The sequence below is a fragment of the Pseudorasbora parva genome, chromosome 21 (assembly GCF_024679245.1).
Source record: "Pseudorasbora parva isolate DD20220531a chromosome 21, ASM2467924v1, whole genome shotgun sequence".
Taxonomy (NCBI): domain Eukaryota; kingdom Metazoa; phylum Chordata; class Actinopteri; order Cypriniformes; family Gobionidae; genus Pseudorasbora; species Pseudorasbora parva.
Genome location: NC_090192.1, coordinates 6,049,444 through 6,065,896, shown reverse-complemented (window position 1 = coordinate 6,065,896; position 16,453 = coordinate 6,049,444). Strand labels below are relative to the sequence as shown.

The 16,453-nt window shown below is 38.3% G+C and overlaps 1 protein-coding gene across 1 annotated transcript in view; it reads right to left on the bottom strand.

Moving 5' to 3' along the window:
• kansl1a (KAT8 regulatory NSL complex subunit 1a) overlaps positions 1–12,069 on the bottom strand; it is a 30,186-nt gene extending 18,117 nt beyond the window's left edge. Inside the window, exons 1-2 of the mRNA XM_067429083.1 lie at positions 11,604–12,069; positions 5,499–6,887 (exon numbers count right to left, since the gene is read on the bottom strand). Coding sequence (XP_067285184.1) covers positions 5,499–6,841 — 1,343 coding nt within the window. The 5' untranslated portion in view covers positions 6,842–6,887; positions 11,604–12,069. The remainder of the gene's footprint in view (positions 1–5,498; positions 6,888–11,603) is intronic.
• Between the last annotated feature and the right edge of the window lie 4,384 nt (positions 12,070–16,453).

Here is a 16,453-nt window from a genome sequence, read left to right as displayed (position 1 = left end):
TTGGGGATATTATGAAAGACTAAACTATTTTTATAAATGTAAAACACAACACCAGTGAACATGACAGGCACAGTTTAAACATGAAGGACTCGATCTGGATCGCATTTCCCAAACGCAAACAAATACACGAATACTCGTCTTTAACAGATCAAAAAAGGCACTTCCTGATTAGCTTGTCTCTTTCTCACATTTATGTGTGAAACTCATGACAAGAATATGTAGGGTTATATTTCACAACCACTGAATTTCGTGTCATCATAAATGAAAACGCATTACTGTATTTCTGCTACAAACTGTTGTTCCAAACCTTTCTTCTGCATAAAAGAGTCTTGATAAATCAAACCATTTTGGTGAACACTGACTTCCATTGTATGGAGTTTATGTTCCACAGAAGACAGTGTTAATTAAACAGGTCCGAGAGCGCTCAGGCTTCATCACAAATATCTGAATTTGTGTTCTGAAGATGAATGAAGGTCTTACGGGTGGGGATGTCACAATACCAAAATTCCAGTAGTTGGTACCAATAACATTATTTTACAATTCTCTGTACCACAATACAGTAAAATATAACAATTTGGGAAAAAATATATTCAATTCAATTAGTTTAATATTTACGATGATAATCATAAGTAAACATGTAAAGGCTACATACTGTTTAAAAGTAAAAATTGTTCATAAAAAAAGATCAAGTGAAAAATAAGCAACCTAGGACAACAGTGCTTATGTCTAGGCATAATTATTATTATTAGTAGTAAGATTTTTTAGTATTATTATTACATAGAAACGTAGCTAAATCTACTGTACAACAGTAGCCTAATATATTTTCTTCAAGTTAAACCGTGAAGGATTTTGAGTTTGTGTTCATATGACAGTTCTCAAATGAAACAGTAAATGCTCATGAAGTGACGGTTTATGCGTTCATGTAATCATATGGTGACACGGCAGAGGCTAGCAAATGACAGCGAGTGTCAATCTTGCGTACATGAGCTGCAAATGAAACTACAGATCTGCACCACTGATTCACACAGACGCAGAACATGAAGGATTAATATTTTAATAGTATTTTGCAGTTTAATATTCTCAGACACTAGTATGTATGTATGTATGTATGTATATGTATATATATATATATATATATATATATATATATATATATATATATATATATATATATATATATATAATACGGCTATTTATTCTGGAGCCCTGCGCTTCAATAAATTTGGAAGTGACTGCGGGTACCGAACATCCTCGGTAATACGGGAAATGCTGGTAGAGTCACATTTTTTAAATTTCAGTACTGAAGTACTACTTATGACTAGGGATGGGTACCGAAAACCGGTATTAAATGGGCCCCGGGGGTGAAATTTGAAAGACCGTTGTATCGATAAGCTCGGACGTTATCGGTTTTGCTGTCAGTGAGTGAGTGAGTGAGTGAGTGAGTGAGTGAGTGAGAGAGAGAGAGAAGCATAAGAGAGAACTAAACATTCAAGCATAGCCTGGTTACACTTTAGATCTGTAATAGTCTGATTTTATTTTAGATTTTGGCTTCCAAAGATTTTAATAATAATAATATTTATGTCTAGCGCAACTTAATTCCCTTTGCAGCAGTAGCCTACGCTGTCATTTCTCCATAAAACTCAAACGTAATGACAGAATCAGCACGATCAGTGATCGTTGTAAAATACAGTCTAGCCACTGTTGGTAAATTGTGGAACGTGTTTAATAATAAAAAGAGCGATTGAAAGCACAAAAATGTGTGCAAGAGATTGTTCCCAAGTTGGCGCGCGCGCTCTGAAACAGCCGGCAACGAGACGAGCAAATTACACTTTCGGTTTCACACTCGCGTCTAAACGATCAAATGTACACAAACATCTATCTCAAAATGACCGACTTGGAGTCTCTTAAACACAACACAGTTTGTGTCTAAAATGGACGTAGTTATTATGGATAGTTGGGAGAAAATGTAGTGCATCTTCCTATTACCAGTCACCTATAGATCTGCACATCTGTCTTAAAGAGGCAGCGGTGTAAATAAACATGCTGACGAATTACTGCGAATTAAACAACCAAATGCAAAGAGAAAATCACTCACAGCTCTTGAATGAATAACTTCAGCTTTAATAAGTATTAATTTAGGCTATTTATGATAAACTATGCAGTGTTATTTTACATTTGATTACTAGAATTCTTCCTGAAATGAAAGCACTGTGTATTTGTGTATTTGTGTGTGTGTGTGTGTGTGTGTGTGTGTGTGTGTGTGTGTGTGTGTGTGTGTGTGTGTGTGTGTGTGTGTGTGTGTGTGTGTGTGTGTGTGTGTGTGTGTGTGTATATATATATATATATATATATATATATATATATATATATATATATATATATATATATATAAAAATCTCAAAAAGTACCGATAAGAATACAGTTAAAGTACCGGATCGATAAGCAGTATCGGTAAGAGTAGTAATACAGTTAAATACTTAACAATACCCATCCCTACTTATGACATCTCTACAGGTTTGGAATGACATGGGTGGATTAAATGATGACCATTTTCATTTTGGGGGGAACTATCCCTTTAAAACATAATGATTTAACTTAATGCAAAAAAAGTTTATGCAAAATATGCAAAAATTTTATTTCTTTCTTTTTGAATTTAAAGTGAAACATGACCTGAGCATGTCTTTGTGAGATTCACCCACACTATCATCATCATCAGCCAATAAACAATCTCAAAACATACTTTTTTTTTCTTCAATAAATGAAGCATTTTGGGGAAAAAAGAAAATCTCTACAGAGCACTAAACAGCAGTCACTCCAGCTCTCAGTGGATTAAAGTGGTCTTTAATTGCAGTAAAATGAAATCGTCCATTTGCATAGCAGCTGTGTTCCATTAAAAGCTTCCAATAATAAGTGTGGGTGTTTGGGATCAATGTCCTTGGATGCACAAAGTTTAAATTCATCTTGATTTAACTGCAGTCAGAGGTCAACAAGCAGCAGTTCCTCATGCTCCAATTTCCCAACCGTCACACCGTGATGTCATAAGCGTGTGCCCAGAAAGATTAGTCAGAGAACGTTGCTTGCAAATGATGAAACGGCACTGAAAATCAACAACCATGAACACACACACTTATTTAGACCAGGATCAGCCAGCAAACACACACCAGAAACAGATTCAGGCATATGTGATCGTGCCGTTTAGTCAAACTGGGACATGTTTCAGTGAGCTCGAATTTGACATCCAAAATCTGCATTCACGGATGCCTGATTATTTAGGTCAAAGGTGCAAAGCTAGCTCAGCAAGTTGCTAAACGGCTCCTTTTAAAACAGCTCCCATTAATAAATCAACCTAAAAACCTACCATCGCTTTCTATCCTCATCCTATGTTATCTCCCTAAATATTAAATCAGATAAAATATGGTCAAAATGAATCTAAATGCTCAATGGGCTGATCCGCAAAGCAACAGGATTTGAGCACCAGAATATCTAAATACACATATTGGTCAGAAATGTGTAAGAAATGTGTGTGTTTCTGTTAGGCAGAGCAAACAATGCTTACACTGTTGTTCTGTGCTCTGTATGCGTAAGAACACAGGATATAGGAACAAAAATTACACATGAAAGTGAAACGGCTAGAAAAACAGTTTTTGTATTTATCACCTGGGGTTTACTTTGATTTTAATATTAACCAAAACATCAGGGTTCTCTGTTTCACCCTCGCTATTTTCACCTACAATGAATCAGACTCTCCCTCAGGGGCCAAGCAGGAAATTTAACCTCGCTTAAGTTTTCAAGTAAGTCCACAGCTGAGGAGGACAGCCGAAATGACTTCAGACTAGACTCGGTTATGACAACAAGATCTATGATCTCACTGTACAAACAAAGTCGGAGTGGAAATTAACAGTGACTCTCTACAAGGTTCAGGATGAACACACAGGCCTAGAGTCACAAACATGCCCCCCACACTCCTTTGGGACTCCTGTGAACAGCACATGTAACGTGCCAGCTTCATGATAGCAATGGTTTGATGAGACTAAATTAAAAGCTGCGTCACATTCATGCACTGTTCCATGCCATTTTGTATGTAAACAGTGTGACTAATTCACATACCACCCCCCCCCCCCCCCCCCCCCCAAAAAAAAATTGCCAGATGTTGCACTTAATTAACCAAAAAAATAACTGTGGAACTTTGTGCACTCAACCATCGCAGCTGTTCTTATGTAGCGCAGGAGCCAAAATAGCCTTATACAATTCATGCACTAGAGTACACAGTACATAGTACGTCACTTGGGACAACTAACAGCCTCGTTCCAAAGGAAATTCCAGAAAGAATAGTGACTAATAGTAACAAATCCAATTCATTAAATACATAAAAAAGTAAATCTACAGAAAATCAGTTTTAAAATTACTTGTACGAAGTTTGCAAAAATGCGGCTCACTGGGAGCTTACTTTTAGTAGATCTTTTAGTAACCCTTTAGTTTAGAGTCCAACTCTTACTATTAACTAGTTACTTATATATCTAGGGTATTGGCTGTTTATTAGCACCTATTAAGCACATATTAATGCCTTATTCTTAGGGGTGTAAAAATACCCTCATGTCACAATTCGATACACATCGCAATACTGAACTCATCATGTGATATTACTGTGATACTCTATGGTAAAAGATTATCACAAAAGTTTACTGTTTATTAAAATGCTACATTTGGTATTGCATTGTGCGTGGAAGTTAATAGGCTTAGACTTTTATGCTTGCACTCTGTCACTGACTAGATACAATTAAAATAATGTAGGCCACATGCTGATGATAATATAAAACATTTGCCATTATCAGGACCCACAAATACTCCCCATTGCATTTACACATTATTATATTTAACATTATAAAGCTCTGGAAGAAAAAAAAGAGACCACTTAAGATTGATTTCTCAGTGTTAAGTTGTCTGTTAATATTTTCCAGAGCTGCATAAAGTAGCTTAGTGTACTGACACTAAAACTCTAATAAACTTGAACTTCTTCTCACACAGTCATTTTTATTTGAGGTGAACTATACACAATACAGATTGTCAATATCCACGATACATATTGCATTTTTGCATTGTGACACCCCTACTTATTCTACATGACTATATTCTAATCTACATCCCTTAATCCTATCCAATACCTACACTTAACATCTATCTTACTAGCTATTAATAAGCAGTAATTAGGAGTTTATTGAGGCAATAGTCAGAATTAATAGTGAGATTTGGACCCTAATCTAAAATGTGACCGAACTTTTAATAGGAAGTAGCAGCAGATCTTTTCTTCCGTATTGTGAGATACATCTGAGTTCAATGTATTATCTGAGAAAAGAGAAAATATATAGGGCGTGGTTGTTGATTGGATTTTGACGTGTGGGGGTGAGACTGACTGGAGGCAGATGCACAAATTAATAATTCACAATAACAAATCTCCATTTCATGCTGACTTTCTTTCTGAAAACAAATGTTTGACTTACAGTTTAACATGACACTGGTCCACATCCACCCTGGCGAGCTCCTCCTCTTCCACGTCGCTCTCTCCTCCTGAACTGCTCTCAGTGGCATCTGAGTCAAACTGGGTCTCCGTGGCGAGTAAATGTGTGCTGCCGCTGAGATGCAGTCGCTCCAGTTCCGAGGCCACCCTGCCACCCTTCAAAAAACGATTCAAATTATGTGCGTGCGTGTCCACAGAAGCGCGAGACCCTCTCCACGCTCCTGGCTCCGCCCTACGGCTAGACGTCGGGGTCAGAGTGCGGTCCAGGAAACCAGAAAGTTGCTGTTTGAAATGCCTTTCCACCTGCTTGGCCTGCACCACCTGCAGCCGCTTGCGAAGACGCAGCAGGCGGCTTTCGATGTCCGTTTGCCTGTGTTGGCTCTGTTGAACCCGATCCCTGAGCAGAGCCTCCAGGTTGGGTGTTGGTAGATTTGAGTCGTCATGAACTGGGGAAGAGCTACGGGATGAGGGACAGTTTTCAAGGCCAACAATATTGTTACTGTTTGTGTCGACAACCATTCCACCAACGGGACTCTCCGGTTCTGCTTTAACCTCAGACAAAGCAGTGAGCTCCCTATGTGATGACACACCTTGAATGCTGGGTGTCAAATTCTGTTGTGGCTTCACGTCGCCGTTCTGTCCACTGGCTGTAAAGGTACCGACGGACTTTGAGGACACGGATAACAACGCTTCCCCATTGGTGGAAGGCTGGTTGCTGTCTCCATTCACTGTGGCCACACTGCCTTTCTCAGCCACCGCGGCACTAGGGACGGCCACTTTCTTGGAGAGTCCGTTCACAGGCACCATGGTACTTCCAGCTCCGCCACCGTTGACAAGGCTCTTCAGTTGACCTCCAGTCAGCTCCAGGGCGTGGCGCTTGCGCAGCAGGAAGTCGCTGCCTGCAGCGGCGCTGGGGAATATGGAGCCGCTCAGCAGGCCGTGGCTCTTTAGCACTGACTGCTTGAGGACACCTTGAAGCTTCAGCGACTCCTTGACTTTGATGGACGAGGGCAATGATGTGACATCCGAGCACAAGTAAGGTGCCAGTTTGCCCAGAGATGGGGCTTTCGACAGGGGGTCCTGCTCCTGACACTTGACGTTGTGGTAATGGGCGAAGCTCTGTCCGTCGTCGACGTCGACGTGACACTTGCCGTTGCTGTGAGCCCCGGCAGAGTCCGAGACCGAGTCGGAGATGAGGATGTTGCTGGCGTTGCTGTTGTTCTCGGTGCTGCCGGGGGACAGGGTGGATGAGGGAGAGGCGAGTTTGAAGCGGATGTGGCGGGCTTCGGCTGGGGCGTCAGTCAGAGCGGGCGCCATCGCAGCCATGCAGCCTGCACCTCCAGACCTTCACTCCAGGCCACCTACAGCCTGGCTACGAAGGACAAACAAGACATTAAGAAGACTGCTAATATTAATATTTTGAAAATGAATGGATTTGAAGATTTTGGAAACACTTTACTTAAAGCCTTTATATATATATATTTATATATATATATATTATATATATTATATATATATATATATTTCGACCCCCTGTCGAAAGCCCCAAAATATAATATCAAATGTAATACACCATCACATGGTCACATAAATAACTACAGTGCAACCACAGTTATAATACTAATCTATTCCTTGCCTACACCTTTAGAAAGTATGAGTTAAAAACATGACAACCAACCAATTTCAGATACAACAAGATATTGCAGATACTATGCATGCATTTAACTTTGGTTACAATTATCTGTCAAAAGATATAGTACATTCTAGTGCTGCAACGACGCGTCAACGTCATCGATTACGTCGACTATAAAAATACGTTGACGTATGTGAAATGCGTCGACGCGTCACACTGTTTGTTTACATCTCGCGTAATGGCTTACGGGGGAATGGAGAAAGCTGCATTCTATCACAAAAACTGAGACCACTGTTATCAAAAGTATGGGAATACTTTAAACAGAGGACAAATAAAATGTCCCTTTGTTCCCTTTGCAAAACCGATATGGCGTACCACGGCAGCACAACTGCGATGCGCGAGCACTTCAAAGGTAAACATCTCGGCGTTCTCTCCGGTGTTACGGTTTAACTGGTTTCCGTGTGATCTGGAGACCAACTTCCTGGTTCAGGTCTGATATTCTTGCGCTTGCGACATTCTGAAAAATTGAGATGTTTTTAACTTGATGCGGAGCGGACACGCCTGGAAAAAACGAGCGTGTCGCTTCCATTATGAGCGCGCTTAACGCGCTCCTACATTGTAAATAATGAACTTGAGCGCGCAAAAGACGTGATATGTGAACGGCCCCTTAAAAGACAGCGCGCCGCGAGACAACAGTCACAAACCACCGAGCTACCCCGAATCAGCTCCAGATCTCTGGAAACCATGTTAAACCATAGCAGAACCCTGACTACATTTCATGGTTTGTGATGCTAAAGAACATTTCATGACGTCTCAGACAACTGTAAATTTATGGCTACTGTGGTTTAATTATAAACGCTATCATAAACTCATATTTACCATAGTAAAATTATTTTCTTTGCCTCTATTATTTTATACTGTAAAAGCTTCAACCACATTGGTTGAAAAATATTAAAGGTTGAAATATTACATTAGAAGTTGTACTTATATATATATATTTTTTTTTAAAGTTATCCAAAGGATTCATGAGCTAATTACAAAAAAGAACATTAGATTAATTATTTATTGTAATCAAAATAATCGTTAGATTGGTCGACTAATCGGAAAAAGAATCGTTAGATTAGTCGACTAATCGGAAGAATAATCATTAGTTGCAGCTCTAGTACATTATAACATACATCTTAAAGACCTTTAAAATGCATTATACATAGAGTTACCCATTTTTTCCCCTGTCTTTAACCTAACTATTCATTAATAACCTCCTGGAGACACACATCGCCCAGAAAACAAGCCATTGCACTTCTGTAATCTGCATATTTATGACTGAAAAAGGTTATTTAATTAGTTGGGCTTGAATTGTGTGAGGACATTATTACTACAAGTTTCCTTATCTAACTAAAAAGGTTCTTACAACAAGGTCCAGAGCCTCAAGGCCTCATTTTGAGCCTGAAATTGTGGAGGCCTACATATGCTGAAACCCAACCTCAATCTCTGGACGATATTCCTTCTCCAAAATTCAATCCAAGTTTCTTCAGCCATTCCTAACCCAACTATTCATTAACCTTTAATAATAACCTGCAGGAAAGACAAGCCATTTAGTCTAACCATTTAATGTCTAACACTTAAAAAACAACAAAAAACAAAACAAAAAAAACAGCCATATAACAGTTTGCAACCCGCTGCAATTCTGTAATCTACCTCTTTATGTTTGAAACAGTATATTAAATGGATATACCCACCCCCTCTTACAAAAGGGCTCATTTTAAGCATCACATTTCAGGGGAATTAATGAGGAAAATAGCTGAAACACAACTGAAGCCTCAGTCCAATAGTCCCAACAAGATTAGTTTTTGGAGGGAAACACCTTGGAACAACATGCACTGTTGAACCATTCAAATTTAGACCAGGAATGTACATCAAAAAAAGTAATTGGATCAGTTGTGATGCCATATTGATTTTCATCATTTTAGTCTCAATACACCAGCTAAATTAAAAATAAATACATGCCAGATGATGACGAGATGTGAATTAACACAAACGGGAATCGGTTTTTATCATCACTTCTAGAACATGAATTTATATGCTCTGGTGCGCTTCACCTTAATAAACTCATTGACCTCAACTGAGAGGGGACCATTATCGGGAAGGACCTACTCTATTCAAGCTTATGTAAGAGCAAGCCTCCTCATTGTCCCCTCCTCCTCAGCGGACCATCTGTGTCAACGGAATTAGGGATATGCCTTTAGGCCTCAACAGATAAGAGACTATCTCTTCATGAGTACATGTAGAAGGTTCTGCTCATGAATTACCGCCTTACAAATACCATAACTCAACATTAGCATTAGAGTGTTTTACTGCTATGTTGCATCATAATTACATTTAATAGCCTTTGCAATACCAAAGGAAGTATACTGACATGACAGAAGAGGCTTAAGTATGGCATTTAATTTTACTAATGATACTAATTGGCAGCAGTCTCGCATGACAATCATACTCAAGGTTTTTAAGTTAAGCTGGCTTTTATTCAACCCAATACTACCAGTGGTGATAAATGATATCTGTTTACTAACTGCTGCAGCTTTACACAAAAGCTGTTTATTTTCATTTGTCTCAGCAAGAGATATTTATTCACTGTAAGCACAAGCTGATAATGCATGAAAAATATATTATTAAAGGCACAATATGTAATTTTCCGCCACTAGAGGTGGCTTATTCAAAACGAAGTGGCTTGATGACCCCTGGATTTCATTGAGCTTTTATTATGCCAAGGACGCGTGCTTCAGCTCATGCGTATGTGGGGGAACACAGCGGTTTTATCAAATTCGATACATTTGAGTGTGTTAAAAAATTTTATAATGCAACTGTGAGTGTTCGCTCGGCGGCTGATATAAGACACTTGTTCACACTGCAGTAAGTTAAATTGATATTAGGCATGGTAAAACATGGTACCCATGGTAAATCGAGAAAACCAGATTTAAACAATAAGACTGTGTTGAGCTATATAACAATGATTCATTTTCTGTTGATGAATGCATTCAAACAGTTTTTCACCAGTCCAATAAAACACATAATATATTAAAGTGTCTTTGGTATTTCCATGGTTTCTACAAAAATAAAACCAGAAATCGAGGGTAACTTGGGTATGATGTCATTGATAGGTGACACAGACTGCCAGTGTCCTGGTTAAAATTGCTTATTTTTCTGGATTTACATTCTTGGAAATATTTGGGATAATGTAAACACATAACTCAACAAAACCCTGCCCTGGTGTTTTTTGGATATGTTAAACCAAAAATCTTACATACTGCGCCTTTAATAAAGCTAATATTATCAGTAACACGGTCAATTGCGTGACATCGCATGAAATGGGCTGGTCATGTGATGTCAACATGGTGGTGCCCATGAGGGGGCGACCCCGCGCTATGTAGAATAAACACTGCTTTTTCTAGAACACCGATGTTTTAATATTTCTCGAAAGTGAACTTTAGTCATATTTAATTAGCAACAGATTTCTGAGAGCACCTATAAACATTAAAACAAAATTATTATCCGACAGGTTCTCGTGTTTGAAGATCCTAACTAGGTTAATATGTCAAAGTAGTAAACATGACAAATCCGGTTAAGGTTTAACAAAGAAGAGGCGAAGCGAGCGTAACGTAAAGAACCCACGTTTCCGTCTTCGCGCTTGTAATTTCAAATAAAATAAAATAAATGCGGGATTTTCAAGAAACGAGCGCCTCCAGAAAATAATGCAAGAAATACGTTTACAATAAACACTTCAGATTCACGCCAACAATCAGAAGTATGTATTAAATTTAAGTTAAATTCGTTCATAAAAGCTCACACGCAAATGCATAACGTTACGTTAGCTCTTACAACCAAAACAACATTTTCAGACCACATGAACACATACGTTACCACTTCCGTGCATAAATGAAGGAGCATTTCAGCTCAGACTCTGGACGTAAGTTACATGCTCATAAAATACATTGCATATGGGCTCAAATTGATTTGAATGCATTCAGGCACCGTACAGTAAGCAGGAGCATTAAACATGCTCTCAAACGTCCTTGATTGCGTTAGGCAAGTCATTTTAACCACCAATTTAAACGAGAACCGGTTTCAAACTGTCAAGTTGAGTACATAAAAACGAGGCGGCGTGTTGTAGCATCAAAAAATGGGAGTATAATTAACATGGGAAATAGATAATACAAAAGAACACGTATGCGTTTATTGCATGACAAAGTACTAGATAGTAATCTGTTTTGGAAAGGCACGAGAAGCGACTATACAAGCCCCATAAATACAACTGTACATCATATTCTTGCAAATACAACAGTTCATGGTGTAAAAGGAGTCAAACAAGAGGCTAAGATATGTTTGCAGGATTAGGTTTATGTAACATAAGTGCTGCTGCTCGAGATCGTCCACTAACAAAGAAAAGGAGGAACCTACCACGTGACGAGCGCGCGATCCGAGGGAATTTCGGCAACTATTCCACCGACCTTTGGCTTTAATAGCACAATAATGTCACCAAAGCACCAAATAAGCCGTTTGGTCAGGCAACCCCACCGCCTTTGCCATATCCGTGTCCGCTTCGTGAAAAACAACCCGGTCTCAGGACCCCTTTTCGTTATCGGCTCCGGAATCACGAAATGGGCGACACTAGACAACACCTTGCTGCTGCTGTCCCCTTCAGTGGATTATGGATAGCAAATATATATATTTTTTTGTATAATATGAATCGATTGTTTGCTCAGATACGAGTTCTTTTCATATACGCCTTTATTTACAGATTGTAGGTGTCACAGACCACCGGTTTCGAGATCATTTTCTCGTCGTTGGAGGGAGAAACGCACGAAAGATGGCGCCTCGTTCGTCTCCCTTGGATTTGAGCCTGACAAATACAGATGCAGAGCGTGTAGAGAGAAGCCTGTAGGCGGGAGACATTCTCACGCCCGCCGCTAGAGTGAGCGCAGAGGCGCAGGGCAGCGAGTGGCCACTAGAGGGGGACTGCGAAATGTTGCATTTAGAAAAAACGTGGAATAAAAATGCAGTTTCTGTGTATTTTTTATGAGGAGAGAGAGAAAAAACACACATATTAAAGCCTATATACGTCAGCTACATGGCTATTGCTTAATAACAAATACATGTACTACTTGTCTACATTAATAATATAATAAAATTCGATATGATTGTCCTAAATTTCTAACACAAAACAATGGTTGAATTTATGTTTAGACTGTTTAGGCTCAGTGTTGTGTGTAATGCATTACTAAGTCATTTAGTTACTGTAATTTAATTACCTTTCCATTCAAAATGTAAACTAAGGGATTAATCTTAATTTTTCTTTAATTTAATTAGCCTACTCTGATTTACCTGCATTAAATGGGACTATAGACTATAGAACAATTCAATATAAAACACAAAAGTGGTTTAACATCGAAATTTAATGGAGTTTTTACAGTAAATCAATGGTAAATGTTGGTGATTTATAGACTGAAAAGTCCTTCTAAAAAGTCCTTAAAATGTCTATCCTTGTTTACCTGGTCAATGTTGATATGGAATTTAGAAAATAATTAGTAAGCTAATTAGTAATGCAACACTTTTTTTAGAGCGAGTAGGATTTTTTCAGAATGCCTAATTTAGCCTACAGTAATGTTAATACACTGTTGATTATGCCTGTATACTTATATTATATAAAATTATATTATATTATGCCAGACGTGTCCAGTCTGATAGTGGCACTGAAAGTCGTTTATTAGACTATTAACAGTAAAATCCATTAGATTAAGTTTATGTGGTCGGGTCAGTTAAATCAAGTAATTTAGTATCTCTGCAGCCCTGAGATCTCCAAGTGGGCTGGACTTCGCAAATGGGCGGGGCTAGAGCCGTTGGGCGGTGTGAATGATGTTGAAAGCTAATAAAAACATTAAAATAAATGTTATTTTTTTCATTGCCAATTAAATTTCATTTTTTAAAGTTTTGTCATTATTGTGATGTCCAGTGCTATTCAATTTGCGTTAATGTTTTAACGTGTCTATAGCCTATAAATGTTGCCATTCTGTGATAAATGTAGGCTATTAAAACCATTACAAAACACAAAACTGCAAATGCTCAAGCATATGGCTAGATAATAATGAATATAACTTAAAATGTTAACAGTAAACGGCGCTTGTAATGCCAGCATTTTGGAAAGTAGGCCTAAGATAAACGTGTCGTCAGAACTACAAAATAACGGCATGAAATGACTGATCAACATAAACTGTTGTTTTTGAACATACATTTTTAAAAATTATTATTAATGTATTTTCTCTCAAAAGTCGAAGCATTTGTTGGTTAGGCTGTATATCTGAGGTCTTGTCGCTCATTTTCAGTCGATTGTTCCTCCTGTCCCTCCCTGCAGTGGCCCTAAGCTTGTAGAGCGCCGCGCCCTCTAGTGTTTGTGCTGCAGTGCGCACTGAGTGTGCTGCCCATTTGAGTCTGTCCTTAAATGTATGGGGTGGCTTGGGGTAGAAGGCACCAGTGTTGATACAAATAATTTAGCTAAAATAATGTTTTTAATAATGTTAATACTTGTTTGAAACAAGCACTTCATCAGAGTTTAAACTATTTGATGTTTATTTTGATTAATACTTTTTTTGTTCAATAAATATGCTGTCATTAAAGTATGTTAATATAGAAATATTTTAAAAATATCGAAAAAAATAATACAAATAAGTAAATAGCCTATTCTAAAAGTATTGAAGGAGATCCCATAATAATTTAATATAGATTTAAAGTAGTAACAATAAATTATAATTTATTATATGACATTATTAATATCATCTATACTGTAGGCCTATATATATATTATGGTTTCATTATAAATTTGGTGATTATCCAACTTAGTATATGATCTTTCCCATCTGAATCTAACCATGTCATGTCATCAGCTGGAAAAGTCAGCTAACTATTTATTATCATGTGCCTTTAGCCCTAGCCTGACAAGCCAGACCCACATCAAGATGTTTGGTCTGGAAACTCACCATAGACAGGGCTCAATCCGAGGGGCGGGATAAACGGTTGTCTTTCAAACTCCCTCTGCACGCGATAGGATAGCGCTACAACCAACCAGAGCAACGAAGGTGAAGCAGAGCTCGCTGACTGATTAAACTTTTGCCGTATTTGGTCCGCAAAACTCCGAACACATCTTCCCTTTTTAAGAATGACTTCAGTGCCGTTTTTTGTTCTTTTCTCAGAGAAAAGCTTAACTCCAAGTCTTCCAGAGTCGCGGTCAAAGCTGATTCGAAAGACCGCCGTTCGCCAGTTTCTGGAAGCACGCAAAGGCAACTCGGGCCGTTGTCATCATGGCCCCGCCCACCGACTCTATACACGATGTGATTGGCCCTACCAGAGTTTGGCGTTTACAGCTCAGAAGTGAATTGAGAGTTGCTAGACGACACTCGCGGCAGATTAGATTTGCTGCCACTAGATTTCTAGGCTACTTTAGCCCACAGCGGCGCCTTTTAATCAAGCGGCAACCTCCCGCAGATTTTTCCCCTTCATTAAAACTGTGAGGGGGTGAATTTTTTATAACTCATTCGTTTACATTATACAAAGCCTTAAAGTTCTCTATAATTAAAGGCGTGGCCACTTTGAGTGACAGGTGGATAGTCATTTATCCGCTGTCTGTAGTCATTGCATCACCTCGGCTCCGCCCACATCCCGCCTCTTTGCCCATTTTCTGTTATCCGGGCATGACGCGAGATGACGTGCTGCCAAGATGGTGACGGCCAGCTGTCTCTACTTTACGCTTCAAAACTGCTCTTCAGAATCCTATGGTGATGTCAAGGAAATAAATCCATATTTTTTTACAGTCTATGCTTTTAACCCACATTCAATACCTTTTATATATTCTTCCATCATTGAAAAACTGTTCTTTTAATTAGCTTGAACAGAACTGAAAATCATTAAGACTCAAAATATATTCAATCATTTTAGCAACTCTTATTTGCTAATTAAATCTACAACATAACATTATTATTTTTTTTTATCAAATGAGCAACTTTGAGCTGCTGCCCGCGATCATGTCGAAGATCAGCCAAATTTCCCCAAGTATATGTTTTTGCGGGTTGGTAATAGGCGTTACCACATCTGTGGGCGTGGTCATAAACAGAGGGTCGTTTTCAACTGTTACCTGATTTGCCCACGTCATAGTGGGTTGGGTTTAAGGGTGGGGTCGGGTGAAGGGGATCATTTTCATTGCGTGATTTATACACCCATCAATAAAAAACAAACCAAAAAAAAAACACAAATTTAGAAATGCCCACTTTTGTTCCGCTAATTTCCTCGTGCATTTTGATTTTTTGTCATCAATTTTTTGTGCCATCTAGTGGTATAGAGGAAAATAAAACCAAAGGTGCCTTTTACCCCGTGGAGCCTTTTAGCCCTATTTTCATGTCTCTTCTTAATATATTTGATCCAAATATTTTTGGATTAAAATATCAGTGGCATCGTATTGTGTTACCCTCGTTTTATCTAGTAGAAACCATGGAAACACCAAAGACGCTTTAATATATTATGTGTTTTATAGACAGGTGAGCAACAGTTTGGAGACATTTATAGACAGTAAACGAATTATTGTAATACAGCATTTTGTCCTTAATACAATATGTTTTAAAATGAATTGAATGCCATTTACCAACACAAGTCCTCCAGATTAATATTATATTCTAAATAATATTGCAACAAGTGTCATAGCAGCCACCGAGTGAACGCACAGAGTAACATTATACAATATTTTCAACACACACAAATGTCTCTAATATGATAAAACAGCACTGCGTTATCGCACATACACATGAGCGGAAGAAGCGGCGACTTATCCTTCGCAGCGATAAAAGACCTTTGTATCAATTAAAGATTTTAAAGACACAGATGAACAGTGTCTACAGCTTTTCCATTAGTAGTCTGAATAGTAGAGAAGTCATTTTCTAATTCTTTAAGGGTAACTGAGAAATGTTTTTTTGCTAGAAAACTTACACATATGTATGTGAAATTTTACTAATACAATTATCAGATTAATTACAAAAGCTTCCTTATTCACTCTATCATACTTTAGATATCCCAAAAAATACATTTTCAAAATGCAAATCAAAATTTAAGAGAACCTCTTGCTTAAAGGACAACTCCATTTTTAAGTTTATCTTGATCATTATATCTTTGTGAGTACAGTCTATAGAAAAATAAACGACTTGGATTGGTGTTTGCAACACGGAGTTATTACAGTTAATGCCCGGAGCCCCCCCTCAGCTAAAACGGCA